A 13,156-nucleotide genomic window follows, 5' to 3' on the forward strand; every position below is an offset into this window, starting at 1 on the left:
ACTGTTCAGTTCTTCCTCCCTATAAAACCACACGAACCAATCTGAGATGGTTACAGCCGTCTGTTAACGTCTCACTGACGCTCAGCCTGTGGCCACGAAGCGGAGGAGGAGGGTTCACGTGGAGACGACATCCTGATTCTGACACAGACGTTGTGTCATTTCAGAGCTGTCTGCAGTCTGATATGTCATTACTGAAGTAAAGCTTCACCGAGTGCAGAGCCGCCTGGATAAAAACCAACCTGTTTGATCCGTGTAGAGTTAGTTCTTTTGGCTCATCACTGGTTTGCCACCTAAACGGCTTCACTGGATCGTGTTGGCAGATAACTGGTTCTGTAAAGAATCCTTAATGCAACTTTCCTCCATGTCTGTGTGGTCAAAGTAGCTTCCAGGAGGATTTATGTGTGTGCACATGTGTGAATGTGAGCTTCAAAGAAAATCAAAAGGTGCTTTGGTTTGGTTTTGTGTGATCATGTGAAGGCAGCATGCCGCTTGTGTCACAAAAGTGTGTGTGTGGCTGAGCAGTGAAATGTCTTTATTTTTTAATAAGGGTGTGTTCAGTGTCAGCTGTCAGCGGTTGACGTCCTGTCTGATCCCCGGCCTCCCTCTGCCATGAGAGGTGTCACCTTAGCTGCGTATCCATTACCTCACGTGTCCAGTGTTTCTTTAGCAGGATTGTTGGAGCAGATAATGACGAGTGAAACTCTCTCCTATCGGATGAACCGAGCTCTGTCTGCGTCAAGCTATAAGTCTTCTCTGGTTTTTCTCCTTGTGGCTCAGTGAGGTCGTAACTCTTCTCCACCCTCCGTGGCTCATGTCTCAGGCGGCGACTCGGACGTTCTTCTTCCAGCACATAACCAGCTCCATCATTCTAATGTAATTGAACCAAGAGCCCTATCATTTATCAGTTAGTCCTGACTGCCTTTGTGCTGGTTCTGTGTGTGATCTGACAAACGAGAACATTAATCATGACAGGGCAGAACATGCAAATGCATTTTATTTTTAGCCCGCGACGGATCAGAAGATGGAAATAATGGCGCCATTATATTTACAGATACTGAGCCAAAATGTAGCATGGAAGTAGCTGAGAGCCATCCTCGACACATACTCTGAGCACCAGCAGATCAAACAACATTGCATTGTTGATCAAAACGCTTAAAACTCCATCATTTCTCATCATAAGATGATCTTGGTTTAAAACTCTGGCGTAAAAGGTGGCGGGTAATATGCATTCCTTGAAGAAATGCTCCCTTTTTGTGCCTGACCATGACAGAATACTGTGCCGTGTGTTATTAAGGAGAAAAAAAATAGGAAAGTGGACAAAAGAAGAAGCGTTTGGCATAAAAAAATGCACCCACTGCAGATGAATAGTACCTGAAAGTTACATCTTTCAGAAATAAGGGGTAAAATCAGGAAATGGGGGATGTTGATCTTTTGCCTGTCAGGTTTTCAGCTGATTTGGGAATCATCTTGTTGGTGCTAAAATACAATTTCACATGTCAAACTATGTTATATTTGGTATATTTTTCATAGAACCAACTAAGAGATGGGAGCAAATTGTGTCTTTGTGAAAAAGCAGCCAAAGTTTAAAGAACAAAACTTTTGTTGTCAATCTACACTTTGCATAGTAAAAACACCCTTTATTGAAAGTTTTTAAAAATATATACAGAGTATATGTGTATCTAGTGCCAAATCTTGTGTGTGGAGACTGAGCTTTATGCTTCAGTGTTATCAGACACAAAGGTCAAACACATTGCACTCGCCCTGAGCAGATCTCTGTACCGCCTTGCTCTTGACAGACATCTCAGTAGACGAGCGCCACTCACTTCCTCTCTGATTCATGCTCGACCTCATCCCTCCCACCAGGCCTCCCTGCTCTAACTCAGCCCCGGGCTTTGATGTGGCTGAGCATGAAGGGATGTCTGAGGCGGTTTACGTGCTCCTGAATCTGATGAATGACGAGGACAAGAAGGAGACAGGGCAGGGCAGGACAGGGGCGTGGACAGCTCACACCTGCACAGCAGTCTCTGCCAGGTGTCTAACTGAGGTCAAAGGTTCACGTGAAAGTGTAGGACAGGGGTCATGAGCCCACATGCAGCTGTCTTATGCAAGGCTGACCCCTGCAGGACTGGAGGGAAAATGTTGCACGGCTGCCTGACCACAGTTTAAAAAGAAAACTAACAAGTCTGGAAATGATGCCGCTTGGAAGACCAAAAGTAACGAAAGAAACTGCATTTTCTGTGAAACTGCAGCGTGAATGCTGAGTGCTGAAATATTACTTAAGAAGTCGAAACTGAATAGTAGAATCTAAAAGAAGCAGAACACCAACTAAAAGCTAAAAGATGCAAAATGCAAACTAAAAGCTAATAGTAGCGGAAGCTAAAAGTAGCAGAATGATAACTGAAAGTAGCATAAGAAGACAAAAACTGAGCAGGTATGCTGAAGCAAAACAATATTTCCGAAGGAAGAGATCTCATTGTATTTCTAGAGAAAATAATTGTAAATTAAGTTAAATGTTTTAAAAAGTGTAAAAGTTACAAAAACCAAAAGTCTCCTGAACGAGCTGAACTTTTTGATGCAGGAATGATCAAATTAGCACAAAGTATGCAGAAGTTAGTTTGCAAAACAAGCGTAGAAAACTGAAAAAAATAAATACACAAAAAATCAGCATTCACACCTGGTGTGTGCGTCTGTTTCAGAAATAATCAGCATCAAAACAACCTGTTCTGCTCTGAATATTTCAGGTAACGTTTCACCTCACTGCAACAGAACCTGAAGGCTAATACTGACCTCCCTCTCTGCTGCTACCTCTCATATGGTGCCACATAAGACAGAAGATCCTCCCATCTTTCCTCCCCTCCCTCCTTCCTGCTGTTTGTTCGGTTTGTTCTCTGGTCAAGTTTACGTGAGTAAAATAGGAAGAATCTGTGCAAAGGCTTCGTTTTATGCACTCCATCCTGCAGCCCACGGTCACCTACACCTGTTCTTCACCTATCATTAATTTGCATCATAATTACTAATTATTATGATTCATTAGAGCCAGTGGCACCAGAGTTAATTAGGAGGTGTAAGCAGAGCTGGGGAACAGTTAAGCTGACATTGTGAATTCCTGTGACAGGTTCAGAGGAATCTGGTGGGTAACCGGTTCACGCTCAGACCTAACTCTCTCATCTCAAACTGTGGCACCATGAGAGCCCCCTGTCCAACTGTGTGATTGTGTAACTTGTAAAGACCTGTTCAATAATGCATGGTCATGCTAGACAGAAGCAGCGTGATGGAAAACCTCCTCTCGACAACAAAACAGGAGCAACAGGCTGGAGGGTAGTGTGTGTGTGTGTGTGTGTGTGTGTGAGCACAGCCAAAATCTGTTCACACGAGCGCAATGTGAAGATTTGACCCCCCCCCCCCCCCTTTTTTTTTTTTTTTTCAATGAACATAAATCATTAAAATGGTTTCAGGTTGGGGCAGAGCTTTGGTAAATCAAAGCATAAAAGAGAGACTGTGGGGGGCGGGAGAGGGAGGGCAGCGGAGAGAAAAGGAGTTTCACAATCATAAAATTTTCACTTTGGGACTTTTTTGAGGAAACGTATTAAGGAAGTCCATTTCTGCCACGCTGATGAAAAAAACATCCTTTCATTCAGTAAGAGTCCAATCCTGGTCCTGGAGGGCCTCTATCCTGCATGGTTTAGATGTTTCCCTGCTCTTCAGAAGGTCTTCAAGCTCTGCAGAAGCCTGTTAATCCCTCATTTATTAAATCAGGTGTGCCAAAGCAGAGAAACATCTAAAACATGCAGGATAGGGGCCCTCCAGAACCAGGAGTGGACACCACAGCTCTAAGTAATCATTTTGAGATAGTATCTCATGCTTATGCCAATATAATAAGATGCTGAGTCATATTTCTGAGATATTATTTTATAATTATGATAAAATAATAACATGCTGATTCATATTCACGAGATAATATCTCATGCTTATGCAAAGACAATGAGATGCTGAGTCCTATTTATGAAACAGTATTTTATAATTATTCTAAAATAATAAGATAGCTAAGTCATAATTATGAGATAGTATTTTGTAATTATGCTATGTGAATGAGACGCTGAGTTGGGTCACAGGGACAGCAGCTTGATTAGGGAGGCCAAGACATCTCTTTCCACAGCCACTCTTCCAGGAAGAATCCAAGATGTTCCCAGTATTTCATAATTATGTTGTGATAATAAGACGTTGAGTCATATTAATGAGATAGTATTTCCTCATTATGCTAATGAAATGACATGCTGAGTCATGTTGATGAGATAGTTATAAGTTAGCTAAATCATAATTGTATGTGTTAGCTTTGTCAAGAATATAAGGCAAAGGCAAGACAAGGCAGCTTTATTTGTGCAGCACATCTCAGCAACAGGGCAAATCAAAGAGCTTTACATAAACAATTAAAAACATTGTGGCAAAGTGTCAAAGAACAAGAAAAGCATACAAGGAGATACAAGTTAAACATTACAGATGCTCAAAGAAATAAATAAAAGCAAGCTCTGAATATGAGCTGGACTAAAAGATAAATGAATATAAAATACAGCGTAAAATAATTATTTGCTTTAATCAAAGCAAAGATGCCGCCTGGCAGTTTTCTGGGAGTTTATTTATTTATAAGATAAAACAAATACTTATGATATAGCAAAATCAAACTTATAACATGCTGAATCATTAAGAAGATAAAATCTACCAGTAATGACTTAATGATGTCCATAATTTTGAGTTACAAGATGTTTTTTTTTTTGTTTTTTTTGGTCAGTGGCAGCAATAGGCTTCCGTAGATGGGTTTTCGTAAAATGTCTGCAACAAAAAGTGACTTAGTTGAGGGAAAACGAGGCCATACTAAAACAAAATCACGTCGTTTAGTTTGTTGGTCGAGCCACAGCTTTTAGTCATTGTTGATTTAACTCTGTTGGACACAATTACATTTATACTACTCGTAAAATACTTATAACACGATCATTGGCTGGACAGGATCATACCTGGAAGTCCCTCCTCCTGCAGGAAGAAAACCTGCAAACTTCCTGGACTCTCACCAGCTGGTTTTTTTTTTTTTTGTCGCCGGGGCTGTTTTGTTGCTCGTCTCGCTGCTAAACCCCAAATTAAAAGGTCACGATGACAACTCTCCTTTGCAGACTGACAGTCCTGAGGAGCTGGTGCCGGGCTGCGCCCCGCATGGCAGAGCGGGACGGAGCGCGCCTGCTGGCCGCCGAAGGCCGCCCTCTGACGGGCAGCAGGCGGCTCTGCCAGGCGGCGGACCCCCCGGAGGTGGACCTAAAGCGGCTGGAGGGCCGAGACGAAGGTGCGCACTTTGTGTCAACTTCACTTTATTCCAAGGCACACGGAGTACAGGTCGGCTCGCCAAGCCTCAGTCACATGCTTTATTTCATCATTTTTTAATCATATTTCTTACTTGCTGCTTGCAGAGGAAGAACGAGTTGTTATCCCCACAGGTGATGTTAGACCTAAATCCAGATTATTATTAGAACTGAGGCACAACAGACCCAGCTTAACTAATAGAGCTTTAATGTTTATTATTACTTTTATTATTATGGTCTAATTACCATAATAGCGTGCTGTTTAGAGAATATGTCTTTCCAAATGACTAAATGGATTAATAATTAAATCAGCAGCTGAAACTGGATTATTTCAGTTACAGCTTTGACTACTAGACACCTCAGTTGAATATATTGCTCCATGAGTTTTTATAACCAAAACTATTTTCCAGCACACAGATTCCTTAGAGCAGGGGTCTCCAATCCTGGTCCTGGAGGGCCACTATCCTGCATGTTTTCCTTGTTTCCCTGCTCCAACACACCTGATTCAGAGGTTAAATTACCTCTTCATGTTCTGCAGAAGCCTGTTAATCACCCATTGATTCAAATCAGGTGTGTTGGAGCAGAGAAACAAGTAAAACCTGCAGGATAGTGGCCCTCGAGGACTAGGATTGGCCACCCCTGCCTTAGAGTCTGTGTGAACAGTTTGGACATTTATTGCCCGCTGCCAAAAGGCGAAGGTGGACAAAAATGTTTTTGGCTGGCGCCTGTGTCTGTTCCCGAAATATGTCACGAACCGGTGGGCTGGTTTGATATGAATCTCTCGGAAGGTAATCGCTGCATGTATGTCTGCAGCTGGTTAACGTTTGGAGTCAGCAAGAGTCAACACGAAAACACAAAAAGGCCTATAGCTCGGTCCGTTTCACAGATGCTGTCCTAAACCTTGGTCTGGTAGTAGCTGAGAGTCATTCACAACACATACTCCAAGTGCTGCTCATTACACGAGATCCTTGCTTAAAGCTTTAACATAAACTGTTCGTGTCAATCCTATTTGTCTGTTAGCAAAATATCTTATGAACCTCTGGGTGGATTTTAATAAGACTTAAAAAAAACAAAAACAATCGTTTAATGTTCATCTACAGCTGATTAACCTTTATGGAGTCAATCCAGTTCAAGATGGTCGCCACAGTTAATCTATATTAGCTAACACAAAAGTGGCTGTAACTCAGTCGATTTTATCGATATTGAGCTAAAGTGTGATGTGGTAGTTACTGAGAGTCGTTCCAAACATATACTCTGAGTGTGAAAACTTGCAAAACAGTCTGAGGTTGGGCATGATGTTAGGACATTAATATTCATTCCTTCAGGATATACTAGGCCTTTAATTCATTTATTTTTTCCTTTTTTTTAATTACCAATTGTGTTGCTCAGTCTTTTCTTTCTGCCAGCTACAATCAGAGGAACTAATCGTAAATGTGTGAGCATCGTGATCTCAGTTAGCGATCGGTAGCTTGAAACAACAGCTTAATAAACAGCAGCTTATTGCCAACCTTTAGGATTCATTTCTTCTTCCTGCTTCTTCTTCTCAGGGATAGTGGAGGTGCTGATGTGCCGGCACAGAGCAAGGAACGCTCTCGGTCACGTGTTTGTGTCACAGGTGAGGAGGCTTGGCATGGCCTGCTCTCTCTCACACACACACACACCACAGATTGTGAATCAGAGTGTTTTGTGTGTGTGCAGATGAGAGAGATGGTGTCCAGTCTGTCCAACGACTCAGCAGTTCGTGTGGTTGTCTTCAGGAGTTTGGTACCCGGGGTTTTCTGTGCAGGTGAGCAGCTTCAGGTAGATCTGACAGCTACCAGACAATGTTCACAGGGTTCGTACAGGTGCTTGAAAACCTTGAAAAGGCTTGAGTTTTAACAAGGTGTTTTCAGGGTTGGGGAAAGTGCTTGATTTCTGTCCAAAGTCCTGAAAAGTGCTTGATATTTTGAGCCGCACAGATCTGTAATAAAGGTAAATCTGAAAGTTAAATTAAAAGTCTTAATTTTATATTTTTATGTTGAAGGCACAAAAATAGAGAGCGGCCATTTTGCCTCTGATGAAGTCTCAAAGCCTCACTGCCGCTCACAGTGAACTGAATTTGGAGGATTTTGTGTTAAATTACTGTTTGTTCTCCGACTAGCCAGGTGTAGAGGGTGTTTGTAAGAGACATTTTAAAACATAAAATTTTGCTATATTTTAGTTTACTTAGTCCCTGCTATGTAGAATACAATCACAAGACATTACAAATACCAGAAATGAATAATTTTGTATGATAATGAATTGAAACTGTTACTTTATCTTCAGTGTGGTGCTGGAAAAGTTTGAAAATGACCTTGAAAATGCTTGAAAAGTGCTTGAATTTTGTGTGTTCATCTTAAAGAGGTGTTTATATTTGTGTGTGTGTGTTATGTTTCCATAGGTGCAGACCTGAAAGAGCGAGCTCAGATGAACAACGTAGAGTCTGATCTGTTCGTGCACGGCCTGCGCTCCCTCATGACTCAGATAGGTACCAGAGACTCCGTGGATGATTAAATGAGGGGCTTCGTTTTCGCTCGTGTGGGTGTGCGTTCATTTGTCTGCGTCGTTAGCTAAATATCCCGTGAAACTTTCCGTGAACCTAATTAACCTTTGGAGTCAGCCACATTCAAGATGGCTGGCACAATTAAGCAACCTTAGCCAGCACAAACTCAGTCAGTTTTACAGCTATTGAAATAAAATGTGGCGTGGTAGTAGCTGAGAGTCATACATTCTAAGCGGGAACAGATCGTGCAAGATCTCGTACATAATGTTATTTTGAAGCTTTGATCAAAGCGACAACAATCCCCGTCTGTTCTCAACAAAAAATGATCTCTGGCGTGAAACGCGGCGGGCGATATGCATCCCTTCAAGGGATTTTTGTTCTGAGTTTGTTCCTGAAGTCGCCTTTCGGTTTCCTGACAGCAACATTACCCGCTCCGACCATTGCAGCGATGGACGGCGTCGCCCTGGGAGGTGGGCTGGAGCTCGCCCTGGCCTGTGACCTCCGCGCCGCCTGTGAGTAACTTCACCTGTCAAACCTGAAGCGGAGGAGGCTGCATCGCGCTTCAGTCGCATCTTCTCTTTTTTTTTTTTTTTTAATTCTGTCGGCTGACGCTGATTCAGTTGGAGAGGGGACGTCATGTTCTGTTTTCCCAGCTGTCACTAATCCAGACGGGTCAGAGTCTGAGTCTAAACAGGGTGGTGGAAGAGAGCAGCACCCACTGAGGGTCGTCTCTTTAGACTGACAGCTCCTTGCTGCTGATCAGAGCGCTGCTTGTAATCCTGCTGCACAAGAGGAGGCAAGGAAATTTGGCATCATTTTCACTTTTATCAGAAATTTTAAACTCACAGACTGTGCGTGATCAGAGAGCCTAAAGTGGGTATGCTCAAATAAACTATAAAGACCAGGACTGAAGCGCCTGTTTAGGTTTTTAGAACAGGGAGAGGCGAAAAGCAGGCCATATGTCTGTTAGCAAAATATCTCATGAACCACTGGACGGATTTTAATGAAACTTGTTGAACATTATTATTGGATGCACATCTATAACTAATTACCTTTTAGAGTCAACCCAATTCAAGGTGGCTACCACAACTCATTGACCTCAGTAAACTCAAAAATGGCTTGGAATCAGTCAGTTTTAGAGATGTTGACCTACAATTTGGTCTGGTAGTAGCTGAGACTGATCCCCAACACATATTCTGATTGTTAAAGGATTGTGTAAGTTCTCTTTTTAAAAATTTTGCCAATAACTACTTGAAGTCAACTTTGTCTGTCTGTTAGCAGCATATGTCATGAACTACTGGACAGATTTTAATGAAACGCTCAGAAAATATTCATTAGATGTACATCTACAACCGATTAACTTTCGAAGTCACCCAAATTCAAAATGGCCACTACAGCCAACTGACCTTTAGAAACCACAAAAATGGCTACAATTAAGTCATTTTTTCAGATATTGTGCTAAAAGTTGTCCCAACTGAGAGTCTTTCACAACGCATGCTCTGAGCTTGAGTTATTTTCAAGGTTTGACCCAAAACGGCTACAGCTGCGACATTTCTCAGCATGAGGTGATCTCAGTCTGAAACTCTGGCCTGAAGGGCGGCGGGCAGATATGCGTTCCTTCAATGAATGTTAGGTCAATAATTTATTGACAGTAGTGCCGAGCGTAAAAAAAAAAAGAGAAAGGCTGAAGGTTTACCCACCCAACAGGGCGGTTAAAGTGTTATAAAAGCGTGTAAATAGAAGATTGAAGACGTGTGTTTTGATGACCTGTTGGGCTAATGGTAGCCATTTCCCCCAGCTGTTCATGAGGATTCATCAACATGTGACGGTTGTGTTAGGCGCCGCAGCTCAGTGATTGGTCAGGCACAGATGAGCTAGGTGAGCAGGTGTTTGTGTTCATTGCTTTGACAGAAGCATCAGTCAGACTTTTGCACCTTTGCCAGCTCGACGGCACTCGGCAGCACAGACCTTCAGCTGTCCTCTCTTTGTGTGTGTGTGTGTGTTTCAGCGTATTCCGCGCAGATGGGTCTGATCGAGACGACGCGGGGGCTGCTCCCAGGGGCGGGTAAGACGAACAGAGGTCACAAAGCGTGACCCCCGCTCCGCGCGCTGATCCTCTCTTAGCCGAGAGACAGAGACGCTGCGAGGCGTTGACCTTGAAGTGGTTTGTCCTGCAGGGGGCAGTCAGCGGCTGCCGCGGATGGTTGGCGTCACTCTGGCCAAGGAGCTCATATTCACAGGTGGCGAGACAGAAATGCAGACACGGCGAAAAAGAAAAAAAAAGGCAGATTTTAAAAGGATCTTGTAGTTTAACCCCTGGGTCTCTGTCTGTTCCCAGGAAGGCGTGTGGGAGGACAGACAGCTCTGGAGGTGGGACTCATAAACAGAGCTGTGGAGCAGAACCAGGCTGGAGACGCTGCCTACAAGGAGGCGCTGACTCTGGCCAGAGAGATCCTGCCTCAGGTCCGAATCAAAACTCCCGCTCCATTTTATTTGGATGCGTCGCGCACGGAGGTTAAAATGCTAAGAAGGCACAAATGTTCTTAACGGGTCTTTGGGTCATTTTCAAACCGCGTATCCAGAGGGTGTCCAGGTGTTGCACCTGCAGACTCCGATCAGGCCATCCATAATTTCTATCAGCATGAGAGCTTTGCAACCAGAGCAACACACCATGAAAGTGTGTCCAGGTTGTGAAACAGCTAATTCGTTTGATTTTGATCCATAATTATTGACATTACCGTCTACCTGATGTTAAAAAAGAAACAAATAAAACAGCGATTACCTGATGTTCTTACCTGTGCTGCAGTTTATCCATGGACACACTTCTAAGATTAAAGTTACTCAGTGTTTCTCACTAAAAGTACAATTTCTGTTCAAATGAAACACATAAGGGTTTGAAAGATAAAAAAAAAGACCTTATTATTTTCCCTGATAAATATGACTTTGCTCCTTGATAAGTTTGTATAATATTCCGGTCAGCATCTTTTCTAATCAGCTGCCATTGAACTGTAAAAAGCCAAGAGAGGCCTCCCGCCTTGCTGGCTTTCAAACGCTGGCAACAATTGTCCAAATGAGACGGCTGGTTGATTAGTTGGTCTGCTTTAAGTGTTTGCATTTAGCCATAAACCGAAAGCTGTTTCTCCGTTTGTGTTGCCCAGGCTCCGATCGCTGTGCGGATGGCAAAAGAGGCAATAAACCGAGGCACCGAGGTAGATATTGTAGTTTTGATTTTCACCCATTTCTCCAACATCTTTACCTCACTTAAAGCGTCGGCTTTAATCTGTGTCCGTCCAGGTCGACATCGGCTCAGCCATGGCGATAGAGAGAATGTGTTACGCACGGGTAAGCCTTCCATTGGTGCTTTCACGTAACTCAGTGTTTTTTTTTTGGTTCCTAAAGTTTCCCTTGGGTGCAGTTTGACATCACCTGGAAGCAGGATCGGTGTCCTCGCAGAGCTGGTTGACTCTCACAGCCTTCGAGAAGCCGGCTCTCCTACAGAAACCAAAACCCTGGACAGGTCGAACCCGCTCATGGCTTCTATTCCCTCCGTCTCTTTCCAGGTCATCCCCACACGGGACCGACAGGAAGGGATGGCAGCCTTCATCGAGAAGAGACCTCCGCGGTACACCGGGGAGTAAACCTTTGCTCTTTCTTCTGTGCCTTAGCGTAAAAAAACGCCAGTTCAGGTGAACCACCAAGAACCTTTTTTAATCAGGATGAGAACAGCCGAGCTGATTTTTATTAAGATTTTTGACACATCTGTGTGGGAACAGCTGTGTTATAAATTTGTTATATTCTTGAATTTTATAGGCAATGTGATGTTTAGCAGCGAGTGACTGGAAAATAAAAAAAAAAAAACAGAAAAGAAAAATGTCATCCCCAGTTTATGGCAACAGACATTCTTTATTTCCAAACTTGAAAACGTGGCTGAGCAGCCCCATGGCACAGTCTTGACAAATATACAGTATTTCTTTTTTTTTTTTCGCAATTTACATTTAAATAAAGTTCTTGTGATAAACAAACTGGGGTCTTTCATTTAGGGCGATATTCAGGCATACAGATAAACAATCGGATTCATTTTGAGCAACGTGAAGTAGAGTTTAGCCAATGATTCCTCTTCACCCTTATTAACACAGACGCTCACACAATAACTGGTTTAGTTACACCATAAGGCCGTACATCTCTCATCAGATGTTGGTACGCTCAATCGACAGCAGCTTAGGTACCGTTTTTCTAGCCAGATACTTTTATTATAACAATAATTTAAACCCACATTCATCTAAGAATCTATACAAGCTGTCTGACTTCTACTTTGCCTTATTTATTTGACTCATCTCTTGGGTTTGACCACAGTTCGTAAAAAAAAACAGAGATGGGGCGTTTAAAGAGCCGAGCAAGAAAACCGGTGGCTTCCTGGAACAAGGAGAAGCGTGCAATTGTTGGGTATAGTCAATAATTTAAAGAAAAAGAAAAGTGATTTAAAAAAAAGCTGACCTGAATATCTTGCCACCAGTTGAAACCGATTCTAATCTAAACCCACTTTGTCCTCGTTATTTACAACATCCGTCTCCTCGTATGGACTCTCACGCCGAGGTGCTGCCTCCGTCTTTGAGAACGCTGCGTTGGGAAGCAGAGCGAGCTCAGCGAATATATACACTAATTTCCCAAAGAGAAAACCGATGTGACTGAATACATCTATCACGACTAATATGCTGCTCACTAATTGTTGCCATTTGTGTCCAGACGAGAACATTTATCCAGAGAAAATGGGCTCATTTACTCAACCTGTCATGCAAAATGATGCTGGTTTTGCTATTAATTCAAGCGATTTAGACCCATTCGGTCACAAGATTATGAGTTTTAGGTTTGCCTGTGCAGCGTCTGGAACATTTGGACTAACCCCACCCGTGGCGACGGTCCTGTCTTCTGATGTCAGCTTTAAGGGCTGAATGGAGAGGGAAGAACTGGCGGCGCCGCAGAGCCAGGGGGAGAAGTTTTTATTGAACAGAGCACTGCTATAAACAAGCGAGCAGGCATTCCTAAAATCAACAGTATAAATATTCAGACCAGCATGCTTGAGCTCACAGCAGTGTCATGCATATATTTTAAAGATTTAGTAACCAATTTAGACAATAACAAAGTTGGCAATGTTTCAGGGCAGCAGGGAGTTGACCCTCAGCTCGACTGTTTGGGGCTCAATCTCAGTGCACGTTTCTTTTTGGCATAAAAAAAAAAAAAAACAATCTGGATGCAAAGTCAGCCTAACGAGAGAAAGCACAAACACAAAGTC

At 42.9% G+C, this 13,156-nt stretch overlaps 1 protein-coding gene across 1 annotated transcript; it reads left to right on the forward strand.

The window, feature by feature from the left end:
- Positions 1 to 5,037: 5,037 nt before the first annotated feature.
- Positions 5,038 to 12,233, forward strand: echdc2 (enoyl CoA hydratase domain containing 2). The gene is made up of 11 exons (XM_017407274.3): positions 5,038 to 5,329; positions 6,893 to 6,960; positions 7,044 to 7,131; positions 7,765 to 7,851; positions 8,286 to 8,378; positions 9,875 to 9,931; positions 10,044 to 10,106; positions 10,205 to 10,329; positions 11,025 to 11,075; positions 11,161 to 11,208; positions 11,427 to 12,233. The coding sequence occupies exons 1-11, from the start codon at positions 5,143 to 5,145 to the stop codon at positions 11,502 to 11,504; spliced, it is 945 nt and encodes a 314-aa protein (XP_017262763.1). The 5' UTR covers positions 5,038 to 5,142; the 3' UTR covers positions 11,505 to 12,233.
- The last annotated feature ends 923 nt before the right edge of the window (positions 12,234 to 13,156 follow it).

Source organism: Kryptolebias marmoratus, linkage group LG24 (assembly GCF_001649575.2).
Source record: "Kryptolebias marmoratus isolate JLee-2015 linkage group LG24, ASM164957v2, whole genome shotgun sequence".
Taxonomy (NCBI): Eukaryota; Metazoa; Chordata; class Actinopteri; order Cyprinodontiformes; family Rivulidae; genus Kryptolebias; species Kryptolebias marmoratus.

Bases quoted from the DNA above. Each gene is read 5' to 3' on its own strand.
- echdc2 (XM_017407274.3), top strand. From the start codon at position 5,143: ATGACAACTCTCCTTTGCAGACTGACAGTCCTGAGGAGCTGGTGCCGG. The intron at 7,852-8,285 runs GTACCAGAGACT...GTTTCCTGACAG, and splicing joins CTCCCTCATGACTCAGATAG to CAACATTACCCGCTCCGACC. The intron at 10,330-11,024 runs GTCCGAATCAAA...TGTGTTGCCCAG, and splicing joins CCAGAGAGATCCTGCCTCAG to GCTCCGATCGCTGTGCGGAT.